General features: G+C 46.1%; 2 protein-coding genes and 1 long non-coding RNA gene across 3 annotated transcripts in view; all 3 read right to left on the bottom strand.

The window, feature by feature from the left end:
* CEMIP (cell migration inducing hyaluronidase 1) overlaps positions 1 to 21,759 on the bottom strand; it is a 129,537-nt gene that overhangs the window by 89,273 nt on the left and 18,505 nt on the right. The gene's annotated exons all lie outside the window — the stretch shown is intronic.
* LOC136366781 (uncharacterized) lies at positions 1,978 to 8,620 on the bottom strand. Its single transcript, XR_010744577.1, has 5 exons — positions 8,464 to 8,620; positions 7,967 to 8,153; positions 7,462 to 7,631; positions 6,410 to 6,619; positions 1,978 to 2,207 (listed from the first exon to the last, which is right to left on the bottom strand). It is a non-coding gene; the product is annotated as an uncharacterized lncRNA (long non-coding RNA).
* The window catches only part of ABHD17C (abhydrolase domain containing 17C, depalmitoylase), a 28,800-nt gene continuing 26,548 nt past the window's right edge, over positions 19,508 to 21,759 (bottom strand). The window contains exon 3 of the mRNA XM_066328335.1: positions 19,508 to 21,018. Within this exon, the coding sequence (XP_066184432.1) occupies positions 20,799 to 21,018 (220 nt within the window). The 3' untranslated portion in view covers positions 19,508 to 20,798. The remainder of the gene's footprint in view (positions 21,019 to 21,759) is intronic.

The following is a 21,759-nucleotide window of genomic DNA, read 5'->3' as shown; positions in this document are numbered from 1 at the left end:
GATGTAAGTTCTTCTAAGCAATTAGCAATAAATGCTAGAGTTTACAAACCCACTAATGCACTAATGGGATCTGGATCCCCTTCCACATGCTTCACTCCTTAGTCCTCACAACCCCAAGTGCATGGGTGTCCTTTTTGGCCAGCAATAACACAAACAATCCAGTGCATAGCTATGGAATAGTTGACTCTGCACATCAGAGAGAGTGTGTGTTTTTTTCAGATGCTCCAGCCATAATGAGGCATTAATGATCTGCTAAATGCAATGCAGAAGCCAAGATGCAGCACAACTATCCAAAACACGAGCCATGCAGCATGTGCTTACCTGGCATTATTGACAGTGGGAGACTCCCTGGGATCTTCAGCATTGGCTCTCGTTGTCCTTACTCCTTTTCCAATAAACAAACCAGCCTGGAAATGCACATGCCTCAAATTATTTTAACAGATCGCTCAACAGGGACCAATGATCCCAGATTTTATCAATGAATGTGGGCAGCCAGTGCATGCAGGCACAGGAGCACCAGCAGCCAGGGCTCTCTCTTCCCTTTTGGTGTCTCTTGGCACTGCTGAGCATGACATTAGCACAGGATGTAGCACGCTCAAGTCAGGACAGAGCCTGCCCTGCCATATGTTATACATCAGCATCTTGGGCTCTCTTCTGACCCAAAGCAAGGCTCTGAACTCCCACTCTCTCCCCCTCACAGAAAGCAATAAGGGACCCTGCCAAACTCTTGATAACTTTTTGGAAAAAGAGTGTTGTTAAGAATTAAGGCTTTAAATAACGAGTGACGAGTCCCTCGACAGTCAAAAGAGAACATGAGCTGCTGCAGCCAACTTACAGGCTTTGGGCTAGAGCAGCAGCTGCTATGGACCGAGATGTAAAACACACAAAGCACAGAGAACAAAACCAATTTCAATCTAGAATACTGAGAAATAGTTTTTGCTATCTTACAGGTTATGTTTTCACCTCAACAGTATATTTGAGAGAAAGAGTTTTCCTTGGAACTACCATTGAATTTTTGGTCTCATTTTCCAGAGGTGATGAGCAGTCACTGGCACAAATTATTTCTCCTCATCCCCTTACATTGTGGCATCACGGTGGTCAGCAGCAGTGCTGAGAGTCCTGTCTGTCTCTCCTTAAATCTCACTTAGAAATAGGTGTGCTCATAGCCTGGGCACATTCCCTCTAACACAGCCAACTGCAGCTCCTGGGATGAGATGTCCACTCTCCTCAGCTCCCTCTCTAATATTTAGAAAAAACAGGGACCCAAGAAGTTGATTATGATACAGTGTCAAAAAAAACCCTTTATCAAAATGTGAGACCCCCACAAGCATCACAGAGCAGCGCACAGTCAGTGCCATGCTATTATATTGACAGAAACATAAAAATCATCCACATGCCTTGAGATTGGAGTGGACTCTGCTGTAAAACCCTCCCAAGGGGATGTTCTCAGCCTGTCCCTCTGGATATCTTCCCTCAGAATGTCTGGTGGGGACCGGGTGGAAGAGGCGCCACATCCTAAAAAACAAAGGGCGGTCTGAGAAATGGGGTGCTGCAATCGATGGCACAGGTCACCTTGAGAGTTCAGCTTTTCACCCTGTGCTGCCCAGATTTCTAACCTGAGCTTGTCCAACATGTGTGTCCTTGGGGACACACAGCAGCCCATAACTCCCACACCTCCCAGCTTATCCTTTGGCTTGCACAGTAGGTCCCTGGGGCACACACAAGGGTTTTAAAAACGCATTTATTGTGGGTGAAATTCAGGTGGTTTATTAGAAAACAGCCAAATCTGTACAGGTATATAAAACACAAACATGTTTTGGGTAAACATAAGAGATAATAATAATAAGGAGAGAGCATATATTCATATATAAAAATATAAAATTTTATTGAATATTTAACTATTAACTACTAATGAAAATCAGTATTTTCTAAGAGATACAACACAGCATTTCCAGGCACAATTGTGAAAGAAATAAGTGGAGAAGTGCGGGCAAATATTTGCTCTAAACAGAGACAAAGGTTGCAAAAATACATATCCAAATTTTATGTCTTACTAAAAACTAATTGCTCTTGATATCCATAAGTGTAGAATATTTGGGAAGTGGAGGCAAAGCATAGCTCTGCCATTCAATAGTTTTACCTGAGCACCAGCCGCTGCATTCTCGGTTAAGTTGTTTGGATTTGCAATCCAGAACGTGCTGACAGCCCTGAAAAATCAAAATCAAAATGATCCTAAGCAGTTACCAAACAGGAAGGGATACATTTTCATAGTACTGCCCTGGACTTGAGCCACAACTCTCCTATTGACTTTAAAACTCCACACAACCTTTTAATGACACTCTTTAAGGAAAATAAACCATCCAGTAATGTCAGACGTGGTCATTTATGGAGCCACATGCTGAACCTATTGTAAATTAAATGTGAACGTTAACACAAAATCCATTCTCTGTTCAATGCAGCTGAAGGAAATCCAAGGGTTGGGGTTTTATTTTTAAGTTAAGAAGTTTTGGAAATGCCTGAAATTGAAACTTCTGGTCTGTTTTCAAAACTTTAGGGGCCATGGCAGGAGTTACGGGATTCTCTATGATTTTATGAAGCTTCTACGTGGAAAAACAAAATAAATATCCTTGCAAGCTGCAAATGGCCCATTAAGGAGAAGATTAAGGAGACACAATGTTGATGTTTGTCTCAGTAAGGAGTTCTTCTTCAGAAGGAAAATCAGTAGTGGTACACACAGAAGCCAGATATAACTATAAAAACGTTGTCATCTGTTGTCTTACTTAAGTGGATAACATCTTTTGCAAGTAAGTGATAAAGATCATGTATTAAAAATATGCTAACCTTCTATCACTGTGAGAGGTGCCTCCCTCAGCCCTGGAGCTGACTCAGACTACAGGCAGTGTGCATAACTGTGGACTGACCTTAAAACTACTCTGAGGAAGGTTGCGTCCGTAATTAAGGGAAAATTGCAAAATACTGGATTTAAAAATACTCTCAGCACTCAGAGAGAATATTTGATTCAGTGTCATAGAGTAAATATCTACATAAAGATATTCTACATAGACATAAGTGTGTCTTACACGATAAACCAGCAAATCAGCATGGTTAATCTAGAAATTTTTGTGACTGCAACATTTCCAAAATTAAATGAGACATACTTTGAAATGCACCCTGCAAAGTAATTTATATTAGCAAGATTCCCATTCTTTCTCTTCCTCCTTCTTCTCAGAAGCTGTAGGGCCACTTCTTTCCTCTAATGATCATCTTGGGCAGAGGTGGTATTTTAGTATTTCAGTCTGTTTAATATTAATTGACAGGCTCAGGGATATTGCATTAAACCCTAATTTGACCAAAAGGACTTAGCACAAGCCTCCTTTGATGTATAGCCTTATGAAGACAAATTTAGAAATCCTTCTTTTAAATGTAAATACTAAATCAGGCTAGTTAAGATACCAGCTATTTGTTACTAAATCCTAGAGAAACCTTAACTTTGTACTCAAATGATCCCTGTCAGCATTTATATTCCCTCTTCAGGCATACAAAATTCCTGTTGACGTCAGTTATGTCTGTGCAAGACTGCAAGATTAACTAATATTAACCTACTTGGTTATTTTTGTATACAGAGGGATACTTGAAATAAATCCATTTCGTGGAATCATATCCTGTAATTTCCCCTTGATGGGCTGCAACTGTACATAACATCTGGAGCCACAAGCAGTATAGTCCCCACAGGTATAGCTCTGCTGGATTTCATTGTTTTCCAGGCAGTCGCCCCTCCAGCCTGTCATCTGCTACTCTTGTTTCTGCCTCAATGAGGTGTCCAAAAAAGAGTTAAAAATGAGGCACAACACAAGCAGTACCCAGCTCCCACTGACTGAGTGTTGGAAATCCACTGGGACCCTATATATGCGTACAGCACCTTGGGGTGAGCCACAGGAAGGGAACAGAGAACTGACACTGAGCATGTCCCTCCCTGCCAGCTGAGCCTTGGAAACACAAATAGAAAATGGATTTAGACAAAAATACAAGTGTCCCTGCCAGCCTGCTAAGATCAGTAAGCCTGGCTACTTCCACCCTCCCAAATGATGGGCAGAAGCTGTGCTAAGGAGGCCATGGAAGACTAGTTTTGGACAGAAAACTGCAACAACTGCTCATTGTTTTAAACAGCATTTTAATTGTAGAGTTTCCTTCTTCTGCATTTAGCTGCAGTTTGGCTAACTGTGCTTCAGATGGCTGCATGAAAAGCCAGACTTGTACCTGAAATCAGACTTTAGCTTCAATTAATATGATTAGTCCCAAGGCTTGCATGGCAGCCTTGAAAATTACACACACGAAACTGTAGTGATCACTCTCGTGACCAGGACTAACTTGATTTAAAAATCACTGACATTGCACTCAGAGATAAGGGTCCATGCCATCACAACAAAATCCTAATAACTGATCAATTCAGCATATCCCTGATAGAAAACCCAACCCTGGAAAGGCACACACCAGCAGTCACAGTGACATCTTACTGCATGTGCCAACATGAAACACTGTCCCAACACAGGCTGCAGCCTTGTTGCTGTGGCCAACACCAGATGATTAAGATGTCTCTGAACACTGAATTATACATAGTTCAGCAACACAATATATGTGACCTTTATGCACTGCAACATTAGACATGAAAGATCCAGCAGTGAGCACACGCCTGACATGTGCCCAGCACTGAGCACATCCCAGCCTCCTGAGGAACCCAAGCTGCTGCTGGCTTGTAAAGCAGCACAAGGCTGGCACAGAGCAGCAGATGGAGAAGGGGAGTGCAGACAGCTCTGCATGACCCACACACAGTGGGGCACAAACCACACCGGCAATGTACATCTAAAATTACATCCCCTAAAACCTCGGGATGGGAGGGGGGAAACCTCCTCTCTGGTTTACTCTGCCTCAAAGGCTGGAATTTCATGATCTGATGCTGAAGCAGGTACCTCTCTGTGTTATCTAACTGCCTTGCTCTGATACACATGCTGTTCTCTGGAACTGCAAATTATTTTAAATTCTTTTAAAGCGAGGCTTTTTATTACATTTTAACTACTCTTCGTTTTAATGACTGTAGATCAAAGCCACGTGATTCTTTCAAAGAATCACATTTTTAATCTATACTATAAAATCTTCTCACTGATTCAAGTGTTCAAAGGACATATAGCCAGGGCTGGATCTCACTTGGATTCTTGATTGCACTATTGCACCCCACACATCCAGATAAACCCTTGAGTACCTCCCTTCTGATAAGGAGCAAGACCATACACCATTCTTCTAAGGCCTGTTATTAGCATAAGGCTTTACTTTTCATCCCAGACACATTACTTCAACTCCAGAGGTTTAATACCCAAGGGGAAGAAAGAAAGCTAAATACATCCACACATACTGGACAAGCCTCCTGTCAACCTAAGGACTCTGTACACAGAAAAAGAGTCTACAGACAGAGAAAATCACAAATATGAGAAGGCAATCAAAAATTGTGAGTGATCTGAACAATATAAAGCAAGTCTAGGATAAATGAAGAGTGCTCCTGTGTTGTGCAGGTCTTGCATTGAATTTTCATGCATGCATTCTTTCAGGGGATTCTTTCACACATGGAGGACATCTTGTGTCTTACACAGCTTTTTCAGTCTTTACAGGACTCAGAAAACATTGTCAGGAAAAACACGGGAGGTCAGGGAGTGTCTGCCTGAGCACCCACCCAGTGAATGAGGAAATGCTCACAGACATCAAAATATCGCTCAGAGTCCTGCAAAGCACACAGCAACTGGACATGCTGGGACTGGAGCAGGAATCTCTCTTTTCCAGCTGGGACACATATGTCTTTTGTTGTGACCTTTTTTTATGTTCCTCTTCACAATGCCATCGTGAGGGTCCAGGTCAAAGCCAAGTTCCTGAGGACTTTCCTGGCACTGAAGTGACCATTTGGGTCTGTTCTGCTCATATTTCAGTTCCTTTGTCACATGAACATTTTGAGATATAGTTCATGATGCCCTGACTTGAACAAACCCTGTCTTTTTTTATCTCATTGCAGATTAAAGGTCGGTTGCTTCAGCCAACTCCATTTATACTTCACTGCTTTAATTTTAAATGAAAGTTCCCATTATCACAAACTGTCTATAATTACCATGGCAAAGATTTCCCTATATCTGATCACACTATATCTGATGATATTAATTAGGCTGTGCTGAGAACCTGACATTTATTTCAAACAGCTGCACTGCCAGAGGAACAGACCTAACCCAAACAAGGGAGAAGTTGGGGCATTTCTTGGGGAAAATGCCTTATTTCAATATCATAATTTCTCTTGGCATCACAAATGGCTCTCACTATTTATCCCTGGCTAAGCAAAGAACTGAACTTGTTACCAATAAAATATGTCTCCTACCAGAATGCCATGGGTCCCACATGTGGAAATACACCCAGAGAAGCAGTGGTGATAGCCAGGTTATCAAGGTACATTGGGTGCTCATATCCTCCTCTCTCATCCACATGCTCAGCCAGGTGAAAATGCACAGGGTAAATGCCCAGGATTTGTTGCTCCATGTTTCTTTAATTCCACTCCTGACATGTGAACAGAACTAAAATTCCTTAGGATCTGTTAAGACAAATGTAGATCCAGGTAAGGCGTTACAACAGAAACACACACAAAAAGAAAAACAGGTTTGGGGTTCTCTTTCTCTCTCATTAGGCAATATTTTTGCAGAGTGAAACATGGTCTGGTCCCAGGAGGAAGTGTGAGTTTCCACCCACAGCAGCTCAGGACCTGCAGAGCCGTGTGCCAGCAGCTGCACACCTACGGGCACGGGGCTGCCAAGGAGCAGATGCCAAACAGCATGTGCAGTGTTTAGCAATAGCAGTGACAGACACACTGCTCCTGCCAACTGCAGAAAGGGGGAGCATTTGCCACCAGGCTCTATTTCCTGGCAGCTTCTACTGTCGAGTGATTTTAGCCCAGACCTGCATAGCTCCCGTTTCCACTGCCTGGTACAGGAGCAACTTTACAAAAACCTCTGCAACAGCAAGACTGCACCTCCACGCAGAACATGTGAGACAACGGGGAGGAGGGAAAGCACAACGGGCTGAGACCCAGCACTGCTCTGAGCCAGGGAGGGAGCAGGTTTGCTCTGCAAGATCCACAATTTCTTCAGTGACATCTCATGAACACACTTCACACGGGCCCTACAGAAAGCAATGCTGCTAGAGTCCCCTCAAAAGGTATCCCCTAGAAGGGCATATTATTGCAGACATAGTGAACAAAATGTCTCGTTGCAAGTCTGGTTTTGCAAGACAGGCTGACAAATTTCCCCCTTTTTCATAGACAAATATACTTTTCCCTACACACACAATGGTAATTTGATGCTTTACATGGCTTGTTTACAAACCAGGAAAGGAACTATCTGAAACCACCTACAAGCAAATGTAGTAAAAATTACTCACTTTAATGTGCTCTCCAAATGTATCAAAAGAGAAAAACTGGCATTTGTATTATCTGTAGCAGGAGTCTTCCATTTCCTCTTGAATAAGTATATTTCTGGTCAGAAAACCAACCTCTGCCCTCATATCAACACCATCTCTGACTTCTCCAATGTGAAGACAAAGTGGGCTGCCTGTGGAAACCAGAAAACTTTTTATTCCGGATGAACATGACATCTTTATTATTGATTTGTTCTGAACAAGTGCACACCTTTCCTTTAAGCAATCACCAAGTCTGGGGACATGCCAGTTGCTGGGATCTGATCCCAGAGGTTGCTTACAAAAGACTTCTGCCTCTAGTAGTAAAACTTTCAAGCTCCAAAATACAGTTAGGGCCTTCAGCTCTTATATGTGCCTTAGTGTTTATGGGACAAAAACTACCTAAAAAGACAAGTAAGTATAGAGCATAAAAGACAAGACAAGGTAAATATTTACGGCAAATGAGTACCCTGATAAAAATATTTCATACCATCAATTTTCACTTGATTGTTCTTCTTGGAGAAGGAAGGAGATTAAACTCTTCAGCCAGATGCATAGAATAATCTGTACTGGCAGTAACAATACCAGGTCACCAGGCAACCAACTTGTAACCTTTTCCACCAGATGAAGAATTATTCCTCTGGACATTTCCACTTTAAATGCATTATGAGGCATGCCTGAAAAATGAAGCAATCGATTATTTTTGCAGTTGTACGTGGCAGAATCATGCAATTAGATGAAGAGCGTACTAATTTAATTTTGATCTAGATAACCCTGTGCATGATAGAAGTGCTTAGCCATTAAATATGCCAGTGCCATCTCTTTATAGAAAGCTGAAACTTTACTCTGAGAGAGTACTTTTGTTAGCTTGGTCAACATCCACTTGAGCCAAAGACTATGGTATAATTATCACTGCACTGTTCAGATTCAGTCTGGAAAAGCAGAGTAAAGCAACAGAAGACAAGCAATTCTCCGGGAAGGCTGAACATTTTATCCATCCACTGAAAACGTAACAGTGGCGTCGTATATGAGGAACTCTCTTTGGGCCATGGCTAACCCTGTTGTTCCATTCCCCTGATACTCCTGCTTATCTTCTGCTGTGGAAAGCTGATGCCTTCCCAGGATCCCCACCTGCGCCCAGGACTGCCTGAAGGAGACAGGGAAGGAGCAAACCGGTGACATTGCGAGCCCTCTACCCCGCAGAAAACTTGGGGAGCAGGGAGCTCGCAGCATGGCACAACTCCCCTCTCTCTGGCACGGGCGGCCCGGTGCATATTCCCCCCCAGGTACCTCCAGCATCCCCCCGGGTACCGCCGCCCCCCGCCCGCGGCCCCGGCCGAGCCCCGCTCCGCCCCTGGGTCGGGACGAGCCCCCGGCAGCTCGGAGCTGTCCATGGTGGCTCCGCTCCCGCCCCCGCCTCACCTGTAGCGCGGGCGGACGGTGGATGGAGCTGCGGCCCGCTCAGCAGCAGCTGAGTCTCCGGCGTGAGGTGCCGAGTCCCCCGGGGCAGCGGCACCGCTGAGCCCCGGCCCTGCCCGGCCGCAGGTGGGTGTGGAAGTGCCTCCGCCAGCAGCCGCTCCGTGCCGCCGTCCAGGACTCGCAGGTTGAGCCTCCGCGCCTCTCGGAGGAGTCGGGGCCTTGGCGGAGTCCCCGGGATGCAGCGTCCTGTCCAGGAGGTTCCGGGATGTCGCCGCGACCCACGGCCACCAACTTCTGCCCGAAGCCCTCCACGGCCGCCCCTCGGCAGCTCGCCCGCACAGCGAGATGGTGGCAGCGCTCTGAGCCGATGTGCAGCTCCCCGCCGTCGGGGATGAGCGTGTGGTTGTGGCGGGCCCGCAGGTGATGGCCGGCCCGTGGGGGCGGTCGGCGAACACCAGCCGCCCTGGGTAACCAGGGGAGCGGAGGAGCTGGGGCGCACCGTCGGGCCGGGAGGTGCCGGCAGGCACGGCCGGGACATCCCCTCAGCAGCCGGGCTCCGGGGCAGGCGGCCGCCCCGCTTACCTCCGGGATAACGAGGGGGTGGAAGGCGGCGGAGCCCTCGAGGCGCAGGGCCGGCCCAGGGCCCAGCCCGGCGGGTGTCGGAGCCGAGGTGCGGGGCGGTATCCGGGCAGGCCCTGCAAGAAACGGGCGGCGGCAGCGGCGGCGGGGTCGGCGGGGCGAGGGGGCGCGGAGGGCGCGGTACCCACCTGATGCTGCGGCCGGTCGCTGCTCCACGACGCGTCCCGCGGCGGCACCGCCACCGGGACCATCTCTGGGTCCGGGGCGGGCGCGAAGGGCAGGAGGAGCCCCGGCTGCCCGGGGCTCCCCGCGGTCGGTGTGTCCCGGGCGGTCCCGCAGCCGCTACCTGCAGCTCGGGGCCGCTGCCGCCCGCAACACGTGCGCCGCGACTTTGCGCGGAGCCGGCAAAAAGCACATTTTGCTTTGGATGTTTGGATGGTTTCGTTGCGGCTCATCTTGTTTTCTTTTCTCCCTTCCCTTAACGTCGCAAAGGCGAAAGCCGAACCCCCGTCCCCGCTCACACAGCCCCGGAGGCGGAGAGCACCACAGCAGCGGCGCGGACAGAGGGAGCCGGCGCCGAGCAAACCCAGCGGCCGCTCGACGAGCGGCACCGGCGGGTTCCAAACTTCTCTGCAGACACTTACCTGTCCCGACAGCGCCGACCGTGGACTCTGGCCGCAGCCTCTCGGGGCTGCCGGGCACCTGGCGGGGCAGGCAGGGCAGGGGCAGACAGGCGCAGGCAGCTCCCGCTCCGCCGCTCCGGCTGCCTCCCCTCCGCCTCCCTTTTTATATCCATCTCCCAACCGCTGGCGGTGCCCGCACTGTTTACAGCGGCTGAGCCGCTGGCTCCTCCCAGCCGGGGACGTTCCCTCCAGCCTGGACGTATATCTACGACCGGCGCCCTGATGCCCCGCTGCCCGCACGGAAAGGTCTTCCCCGGCTCCGGGGGCAGCGGGATCCTTGCCGGGCTCCCCGAGGGTCTGGGCAGACCCGCTGAGCCGCCGGCGGGGCAAAAGGATGCGGCTGGGTGCCAGCTGTCTCTCCAATAGCAGAGGGCTGAAGCACCCCGGACCCCAGCTCCTGGTGTCCTAACCCGGGGTTTGGCATGCCTTGGCACTTCTTGGGGAGCAGTTGACCCCTCTGGCACCTTCCTGTGAGGGTGTTTCACCCTGTGTTGTCCTATGTCTGAAAGATCTATGCATGACTCTTTAACCCAGCAGCTGCAAAAGCTCCCTTGACGGTGGGTGAACAGAGAGGTATTTTCCACTTCACCTCCCATCAACCTGTACTCAGAGCCTACAGTGAGAGGAAGATGTTTAGAAACCGCTCTGACCAGACACAGACACAGAACCCCCATGGACTGCCTTCCTGGCTTGGACATGGCACTGCCTGTCACACCATCACACCTGGCACTGACCATCACACGCTGGTTTGTTTCCCATAAACCCCAACATCACATTTTCTTAATAGACTCTGAAATACAGCACAACTGAGCTTCTGGATGACACATAAACACAGTTGTCTGCTTTACTGCAGCCACAGCCTCTCTCCCCCAGGCCCTCATCTCCTCTCCAGAGCCCAACATCCCGAGAGGACAAGCCAGAAGTGGGTAGGCAATGCTTCCAGCCACTACTCCTGCCCGGGGCCAAAGCCAAAGAGGTGCAGAGCCACAGGTGCTGTCAGCCTCAGAGACATTTGTGTGCCATCATCTGGTCAAACTGTTCCAATCTGTCACCTCTGAAATTTATTCTGGTGCAGGATTTCTTCTGACAGAGGGCACAAAGACTCTATAGTCATGTTAATAAGGAGCAAGTGCTGTCAGACGAAATATGGGAACAGACTGGAAGCAGAGGGGGTGGGTGAGGGGCATAGCCATGCCCCGTGCTCCAGGCAGCGGCTCTGGTGAGGGAGCAACATTCACTTGTGCTGAACAAAACCTATCCATTTTCTTACACCCCTTCCTGGGACCCAGAGAATTGCTGAATCTGAAGATAAGCATCCAGCCCAGGAAAACAAATCCAGATAACACTCCCTTGTTTCAATACTCCATAAATACAGGGAAATGCTAGAGCTGCCACCTTTGCTACCAGCTGCTCATCTGTCATTTAGTGCTGGCACTTCTATTCCTGTCTTAAATAGATTTTGTCATTTTCCTTCCAAAAAAGCAGCATTAGTCAGCGTTGTGCCTCCTCCTTATCTGAATATGACACATGAATGCAGGTCATGGGAACACAGAGCTGTTACCAGAAGTATAGGAGGCTTCACTCAGTTTTTTAAGAAAAATTATCTACTGGTGGAAGTTTCAGGCAAGACAAGATAAATAAGAGTATTTTGTCTTTAAACACACCAAATTCTCTGAACTCAGTGTTTGTAGAAGTGCAAAATCCATCGAGGACCTGAGGCTTTTACATCTGCCAGGGCCCTAGAAATCTCATATATTATGTATGCATGTATGTGCATTACATTATGCATGTTATTTAAAATATTTATTTCATGCAAAATATTTCACTAACTTGCAATCTAAATAAAAGGCATCAATAATTAATCGAACATAGTAGAGGTAAATGTAAAGCACTTTGGTTAGTCCTAAGCTATGTGCAGGCCTTACAGAACAACCAGCAAAGCCAAAATCACTCTTGCTTACCTGGGACTTTTCCTGAAAAAGCAACCAAAATCTTGACGGTGTGAGTACTGTTCAATACCATTAAAGGCATTTTCTCTTTCATTGCCAGAAACAGACTGGTTTGATTATTTTCTTCTCAATCCATACTAAGTTTTCACTGGCCAAAGGAAGAAAATTTCAGACTAAAAGGGACTGAACATATCACTCTGTTTTCTAAATATTGCTGTCTCTTTTTAAAGTAAACATACAGGCACCTATAACTACCTGTAGAGTGGTGCTTGGCAGCTAAACTCTTTCCATTTCACTCTTTGGATTTCATTTCTCCAAGCTGATTTTTGTTTTGCAGCAGCACCGGGATGAAGTTTACAGCAGAGCCCTTTGTTACAGGATACATCCACAGCGTGAGAACACTCAGGAACAACCTCACACCTGCAAATGACAAATCATGACTAACGCTCAGTGCCTGCGATGTACGCCTGGTGTAACTCTTCCTCACAAAAATAACCAACCCAAGCCCTCCTCTGAGTGCTATTGTGGGTTATAAACTGCAGTTTACTTTCTAACAAATGAAAATGGGTCATTTTCTGTAATGGGCTGCCAGGGACGAGGCAGGAACCTCTACCGTCCAGTGCTTTGGCACGGTGACTGTGATGTTTTGCCTACAAACACAGCTGTAGCGTTCAATACCAAATATCGATGGCTGGGATTTTCACGGTAAAGCGAGGGCAGAGAACCAAGCTAATCTGAGTGAGTGGCCTGCGGGAATTGACTCGCAGGGCACAGACATCTCTGTCCAGGGACTCAGCTCTCGCTCACGAGTGCAGGGAGGTTCCTCCTCTGTAAGAGATTCTTTTTTTCCCGGGCACACTCCCTCGCTGGGCGGTTTCCTGTTTCCTTCGAGAAAGGAAGGAACGGAGGCAGCATCTCCTGAGCAGCACCCCGTTCCCACGGAGCAGGGGAGGCGCCGCGGGGTCACTCCGGCAGTGCGGGCCCGGTGAGCCGGCCGCAGGGCCATCGCCAGCTCAGAACCCAATTGTGCTAGCCTGGAGCCCCCAAGGACATGGGCACAGCGGGGACGGGGGGACACGGTGGGGACACGGTGGGGAGACACGGGGGGGACGCGGGGACGCGACCGTCCCTGCAGAGCGGCGGGCGGCCGGGAGGCGGCGCCCTTGCACAGCCGCTGCCCCGCGGCCCGGCCGGAGCCCGAGCGGCCGGAGCGACCCGGCCCGTCCTCCGGCGGTCCTGGGCATCCTCCACTGGTCCTGAGCATCCTCCACTGGTCCTGGGCATCCTCCACTGGTCCTGAGCATCCTCCAGCGGTCCTGCCCATCCTCCACTGGTCCTGAGCATCCTTCACTGGTTCTGCCCAGCCTCCAGCGGTCCTGCCCATCCTCCACTGGTCCTGAGCATCCTCCAGCGGTCCTGGGCATCCTCCACTGGTCCTGCCCGTCCTCCAGCCGTCCTGGACATCCTTCACTGGTTCTGCCCAGCCTCCAGCGGTCCTGGGCATCCTCCACTGATCCTGCTCATCATTCCCTAATCCTGCCGAGGGATGAGTGCCCCAAGCCCGGCTGTCTCCCAGCCCCAGCACCGAGTGCAGTTCCTGGCACGGCACAGGACCCCCCTGTACAGGGCTGCACCCAGCGATGCCCACCCCTCACCTGCCCCACCATCCCTGTCAGCCAGCACCAGGAAACCTTTGAGATACCAAACCCACATCTCCTTGTTGGTTCATCTCTGGGCTTTAACAGCCTTTTTCTTGGTTTAATCATTTGTTTCTGGAGCAGAAAGGCTGCCTTGGACTTCTGAGCTTGAGACAACATTCCCCAATATGAGCCTGAGCACCTCATATATAGCAAAAAAATGGCTTCACCTTTGTGCTGGATCACCTTGGATCGCTTTGAGCAGGTTGGCATTTTAATCACAGCTAAAAAACCGAGACTGTTTCCAGGCCAAGCTAGGTCCAAAGATATCCATTAAAATATATCTGAAGAGTTGAAGTAACACTTCACAGGACAAGAGCTTTTCTTGTGGCTGCTGGCCCAGGTTCTGACTCAGCAAACTTTTCCTGTGATAACTCCAGAGAAAGCTGCTTCTGAACATGCTGGAGGGTTTGTAAGAGCCCATAGTCCCAGGAAAGGTTTTCCTACTGTGCAACAGTCTTTTATAATAAATGTCCCACAGACAACTTCTGAGATTCAGGCTATGTTCTGAAATAATTATAAATATAGTGAATCTTAATAAACATAAACAGCAAAGAATCCCAGAGAGTTTACCTCAAAATATATGTGTACATAACTACATCGATGGATGCTCTGCTGCGGCTTGGCTACAGATCACTGCATCTCTTTGACAAACACTGAATGTTTCAATGAGCCAAATCAAGAGATATATGATAGGTTTTAGGTACTAAAATGCAACAATGGTCATATATTTTTCATTTAAAGTATTCCTTAATGCTCAGGAAAACTATCTTCATTATTCATACAAACACTCAAAGACTGCACAGATGCCTCTCCCCACCAAAAAAACAACAAACAAACAAACAAAAAACCCACCCAAAAATCCACACAAACCAACAAAAAAACCTAACCCAATCACCAAAAGAAAATTTACTGTTCCATATTCATTTTTTAATTAAAAACATTTTTTAAAGTTGCTATACTTGTTAAAGACTTTTTTTTCTACTTGATTAGGGAAGGAAACTTTTACACTCCCGCTGAGCTATTTGCACTTTGGGTCCAGCCCCAGGGTCCAACACAGACTATTTTTCCAACAGATATAAACTGAGTTTAAAGGCTCCGTTTTTGCTTTCTAGCTGCTCTTTGCCTGCTGATTAAAGCCATTAGTCTGGTGTAACCAGGTGAAGCTGCTCAAAGGCCACAACAACTTCATGTGTTGATAAAAAGGCGCTGGTAAGGGACAACAGGGACTCTGTGGAGCTTAAATTTTCTTATAAGGCAGTGCCCCTGTCCAGCTCTCCTTCCTCCAGGCGAAGCCCAAAGGTTCGATTTACACTCTGGGAATGGATCAATAAAGCAATTACATGCAACATAAGTAGGCTGGGACTTCGTGATAAGTAGGGCTGCAAGCACAAAAGAAAGTTCTGATAATTAAAAGGGACAAGGAACCCAAAACTCAGTGGCATATTGCCAAGAGTGTTTGAAATGGTGAATGTTTTAATGTAACAGTATACTGCTGAAGGCTGGAGGTCATGTCCTGGGAGCCCTGGAATGTGACTAAAGCCTTCCTTTTCATTTCTAAGCAAAGAAAAAAATCTGGACTGTGTTTTTTATTTCCTAGAGGGACATCCCAGATCAGCATGTTTGAGAAGCTTTAGGTTTGTTATTTATTTGATTCAAGATTAAAGTTTTCAACTTCAAGTTGGTGTTACTGAGGGTCCAGAGCATTGCCTGACTATTGTAATTGTATTAGTCCAGCGTTCCACAAATACGATGGAATTTCATGTATCAAAATGTACATTCATGGCTATAACTCATCCCTGGAATATAACATTGGATTACTTAGCTTAATCCTAGCTATATTTTACAGATGGCCCATGCAGAGGAGGATGTTAGGCACCGCTGCCATCCCTGCTCCTGGTCTGAGCCAGAGGGAAAGGGTTTTGGGGCAGATCCAAAGCATTCCTAATGGCACTGCTACAGCTGAGTGACTTGAAACGTAAGTCATGTTAAAGCTTTCAGCAGGCCTGCAAGTTCCAAGAACAAACTCCCATGGAAAACGTGATTTAGGATAAGCAAAACTATGGATTGATGTCTTTTTAGTTTACAGTAGTTTCTAAACTAGTAAGGCCTAGAAACAAAAGGAGAAAATAAAGGAAAGATCCACTGCACGCAGTCGCCTCCAAAGACACAGCAAACCAAAGGCACCTGTGTTTGCCTTGAAGTCCAAGTGTAATCCAGAGGCGTGTGTTCCTTCCGCTGCTTCTCCCGCTAAGGCAAGGCCCAGACGCAGCGGCTCCTGCCTCCTCCTCCTCACCGGGGGCAGCTCACCCGGGGACAGCTCACCCGGGGGCAGCTCACCCGGGCACAGCTCACCCGGGGACAGCTCACCCGGGGACAGCTCACCCGGGGACAGCTCACCCGGGCGCAGCTCACCCGGGCGCAGCTCACCCGGGCGCAGCTCACCCGGGCGCAGCTCACCCGGGACAGCCCGGGCACGGCCCGAGGGCTCTGACCGCCGGCCTGCAGCAGCGCCTCCGCCCCTCAGCCCGCCCCGGCCCCTCTCATCGGCAGCTCTCACCGCCTGCGCCACCATCACCATCCTCATCGTCCTCACCGTCCTCACCAGCAGCGGCGGGGCTGAGCCCCCGAGCCGCCCCATCCCCGGGCAGCCCCGCCGAGCGCAGCGCGGATGCAGCACGGACACAGGCAGGGCCGGGCTGCCCCACGGCCCGGGGCAGGCAGCGGGGATGCTCCGGCCTCCGCAGAGAGAAGCGCAGCCCCGTCCCACGCGGGGACAGCCAGCAATGGTTTTACTCTAGAAACCGACGTGATGCGCTCCCAGCCCCGAGGAAACCCAGACCAAAGCACCTTTACCCTTACAGGAACCAGAAGGTAATTTATAATTGACCTATTCATGGTGTAGGGATCTTGGAGGTTTTTGGGGTTTTTTTTTAAGACAGTAGGCATGTCGCCCTTACACTTTCTACAAAATTAATTTGATTACTGCAGAAACTCATCTGCAAAACCGGACATCGGCAGAGTCAAAGGAGAAGGGCTCACTCTCCTGCTGCAAGGACCAGCTCCTGCTTCTTTAGTGCTGTACCGAAGCTACGAGACCCAAGCGCAACCTCCTGCTTTGAAATTCACACCCATGTGACCTCAGTATTACCACCGGACTTGGAAAGCAACACAGACCCAGCAGGAGTTTCTGTGCCTGACCTCATTCCCAACAGTGGAGTGCCCACCATCAAAGAGCCACCCCACCCTTACCCAGTGCTGGAGTACAAACGACTGCATTTGAGCTAAGCTTCAGAGTTAAAATGTTTGGAGAGTTCCACATAGAAGGACATACCGAAATGAGTTAAACGGGCTTAACTGAGATCATTAGTTTGCTTTCACAAGCATAGACCTGGGGAAGAAAGCGTTTTCTGAGTGAGAACTATCAAGTTTTACGGCTGAAAGAATAACCAGAGGAAGCAAGTACGTTGGGTCTCTACTTCTATGTTTAGCACCATTTAGAAAAAGCAAATGCGATACAGAGTTTATAGATGTGTACAATGCTAAGCATAAATACAGGTTTGGGTATTTAGAGTTTCAGGGTCAGCACCCCGAGCAGAGCTGGCACAAGTTACAGGAGTGACATGGAAAAACGAGGAACAAAACCGCAGCAGAGGTGACACAGGTAACAGGCCTCGGTGTGAGCACAAGTTAAATTTGTAACAGTTACATAAATTTTAAAAGGATACATATCAGACTCCTTGGAAAATGACACCTTTGAAGCTGTAACAAATAAGTCTTCTCTGGCTTTTCCAAAGTACAACAACCAGACAACTACTGATAGTGAACAGATGTACCACATCTTACCTTCCTGCAAACAAGATCTACATCACCTGTGGCTGCACTACATGAACAAAAATGGTCAGTCACACAGGAAAAATGGACAGAGAATCCCATCAACAACAAAATGTTAACTCACACCTTTGGGAGACCCGTTGCATAATTCATCCAGGCACACAAGAGCCATTTTTACAGTGACACCTTGATAGCTCTAAAATATGCATAACAAGTTCTTGTAAAGGCCCACATTGTACATTTAAAATACAGCATGTTAGCAGTTTGCTGGAATAGACTATTTTTTTAAAGTCCAAAAGTTGTTTTTCATAACCTCACATCATCCCCTTTCCTATAATTTAAAAATGAAAACATTTTTTTTTCTTTAAAAGAATGAGGACCTGAAATTCACTGTCATGGATGAAACTGCATCTTCATGACATGGCCACATTTTTTTCAATGAATAGTTCCAAGGTTGGCCAGCAGCATTTTGAAATGCTTGAAACTTTGGTACAAGTTTACAATACAAAGCAGATCACTATTAGCATTTATTTTGTGCAAAGCATACATCAGAAAATTGTTTAAAAATCATTTAAGAACTATTAGATGAGAATAGGGCTACAAGGAAAATTATTTAAGGGAACAAACAGGTTAACAAATTACTGAATTAAAAGAGAGGGAAGAGGATCCATACCAGTGGATCAATGATAGGTCATTAACGTTTTAATTAAGAGCAAAACATCTGTGTTAGTTTAATGCAGATGAACTTCACAAACCAAATTAGTCAATGCAGAAGCCAAAAGACTGTGGCCCCTCTGAGAATTAGTTAAGCAGGAATTCAGGCAAATAAAAGATAGTACAAGTGGAAATTCATGTTCAGCCAGGACATTGTAAACTGTGGCTGCAACTGCAGAGACCATGGGACACAAATAACAAAGCTGAATTAATATTCAGGGTTCTCATTAACAGAGAAATACTGGCAAAAAACTAAGCAAATGCAAAGACAAGTTCCAAAATAACTTCAGGAGTTGGAAAACTAGTAATCAAAAAATCAGTTTATAGGGAAAAGGTTAGAAGAATCAGTTTGTTAAAGTAAAAGAGTAGCTACAGAGGGTCATGAGGAGAAGAAACGTTGCAGGCTGAGGTTTCAGAGCAACACAAAGTTCAATGTGGGTACCAAAAAACCAGAGCTAATTAGGTAAAAATCCCCGAAGTCACTACATGGACAGGCTGACCCTTTTAACATTATCTTCAATACCTGCACCACACACAGCAGTTTGGTTTCCACAGGGCTACAGTCCCAGGAAGAACACATGTAGGAATGGAAGAAAACCACTGTGGATTTATGATAGTACAGTAAATATATATAAAATCAAACAAGCATCTGAATATTCATTTAAAATACAGGAGGGAAGTGCTGAGCTTGAGGTGGTGATTAGGCAAAACCTGACAATTTTGGCTGGCAGAGTCACCAAGAGGGCCCTGCTGCTTGGGACAGTTAAAAGTTACAGTTAGACAACACTGATGCCCAGATCAAGAGTCTAAGGACCTAGGTGATGTGGACGCATTTCCCCATTTCACTGGAAGTGAAAATACAAGTTTTTTCCCTTTTGCAGTAATAGGGCCAAGGCAATAATCAAAGACAATGCACACTTGCAGTGGTGAAAATTAACTGCAGGCCTGTTATAGGAATTCTTAAAAACTATGTTCAAATATTTCTTCCAGGCAACGAATCATGATTTTTCATTTCTTAGAACCAGCTGAACACCATTTAAACATAACCTCTTGCACATTTGATTTACCTACCCAGCTTACTCTATCAAGTAACATTTTTACACTTTCCTCATGTATGGAAATTATGCACCAAATAAGATTCCAAACTTGAGCAAGCTCTAATCCATGCATCCTTTATTCCATTACAATCACTGTGTTGCTTTCTAGCAACAGGACACAAACTGCAATCAATCGCGATCAATTTATACAACAATCTGAGGCTTACAGTACATTTAAGGCCTTTAAATTTGGAAAAATTAGACCTATCCTAGTAGTGTAACAATTTTTAAGTGTTTTGCATTTCTGATGCATAATCTGTGCGATTCCAGTGTCAAAGAATCAAATTACTTCTAAACTAAAAAGATCAGCTCAATGAAAATTTAGTTACATAATTCATCAAAACATAAATGTGTAAATTTTATTTTTTTTTTGTCCTGGAAACTTTATAAAACTTTAATAGCAAAATAATATAGGGATAAAAACATATTTTAACAAAATGTATTCAATCATATACAAACCAGAATTTTGCAGTTTATTGTAACTAGACTTAAATTAAAACTACCAATTAAGAATCTATGCACAATGTAAATTCAAATATGTACAGTACTTTTAAAAAGTCTACAGGAATGCTTTACAGAAGGAAATGTCTGTTATGGCTATTATTCAGACAATCTGAATATTAAAATGAGTTTTCTAGTAGTAAATTTACACATTTATTTTTAAACAAAAGCAGTTTTGTCCCTAGATCCTTTAAGAATATTCCAGTTATGTTTATACAAGTAATGGAGAGGTCATTACAGAGTTTAGCCCCATATAGTAGTTTGCTTATTTTCAGGTAAAAGTGTTTTTAAATAATTTACTTGGGAAGATCAGTAAGTTAACAAAAGAACACTAGAAGGGAGGAGAGGGAACTTCATCACAATAACTTTCCAGTTACAATACCACAGCTAGAAACTTCACAGAGAAAGTACTCCCTTAGATTGAACCCATGATTGTTCTGAACAAGCTGTAGCTCATAACAGTTGTGTTCTCCACTCTGAGAACACGCTGGGGAAAAAGTCTTTGTAGGACAGAATTATAAATGATCTGAAATGAGACAGAGAAAACTGATCTTCGATTAATACAGCACTAGGTAAAAAGTGTCCCCATAAGCAGCTAGGATTCCCACTTCCTTCAGGGCAATGAAGCTAAAAATTGTTGGAATTACAGTAGTTGACCATATTTGTGTGCATTAGTAGAATCATTTCCAGATAGAAAAGACAAATTTCATCAGATGTTTGATTAGAACACCCTCAAGACAGGGCATTTCTTCATAGTATAAAGCTATTACAGCTATCCAGTTAAAGCATGTGCAAAACCAGGTAATTTCTTCCGTTCACAGTAACTGAGGTAAGATCAGGTAGGCTTCTTCAGGAGTTGGGAAGTTCATGAGATATGAACTGTTTTAGTCTCTCTAAGTACTGTGCATAAAGCTCTATGTCATTATGCCCAGCCCCTTCCACCCAGAGGGGCTCCACTGCCCGTGGACATCGCTCGTACATGGCCAGGCCATGGGAGAAATCGATCACCTCATCTTCGGTACCGTGGATGACCAGCACAGGAGAGGTCACTTTAGAGATCTTGTCAATGCTGGGGGAAGGAAAAGAAAGACACAGCTCAGTTTGGGGCTTTCAGTCTCACATTATTAGAGAAAGTAAGCTTGACTGTTGACACACAACCCAGTTACCACTGCATGTTTTTAAACGGCTGCAGAGCACTGGAATTGAGCACAAGTGATATGGCACAAGACTCCTTCCCAAAGCACATGTGTAAAACAGGAGCCTGCACTGCCATCACCACCATCCCACCAGTGCTAACAACAACAACCTTGAGTGGGCAGCATGCAAATAAAGTTTGGCACCCATAAAACCCCGCCAAAACAGTGACTTATCTGTCACACAAAGCACTGTGAAGTACGATTCTGTGGGACATTTTGCAAGCATGGACTCTTCTCACATGACACATTATCACCTTCCAATTTAACAGCTTAAGAGCTAATTAACTACATTCCAGTCATAAGATTTCATTAAAAAAAAAAAAAAAAAAAAGGCCTTGGCTCAGGGAGCTTGAACCTGTCTTTGAACCCCCAAATTAGACAGATTCAGTTAAAGGAAAACAATCTGTTTTAAGTACTGATTGTTAAAGTTCAAACAATGAAAGAGAAAACTGTGGGAGAAGAGCATTACACAAGGGTATTTAACTGCAAATCATAGAAATCACACAGGATTTTACTTTATGTAATCAGCCCTTTTGCCAGCTGTGACTGTGAAATGGCCTTAGAGTAATATTTTTCCTTTTGTCCTTGCTAAAGCTACCTTTAGCAGACCAATA

Source organism: Sylvia atricapilla, chromosome 13, assembly GCF_009819655.1.
Source record: "Sylvia atricapilla isolate bSylAtr1 chromosome 13, bSylAtr1.pri, whole genome shotgun sequence".
Lineage (NCBI taxonomy): Eukaryota > Metazoa > Chordata > Aves > Passeriformes > Sylviidae > Sylvia > Sylvia atricapilla.
The sequence above is the reverse complement of the archived record's forward strand: the minus strand, read 5'-3'. Positions and strand labels throughout refer to the sequence as shown.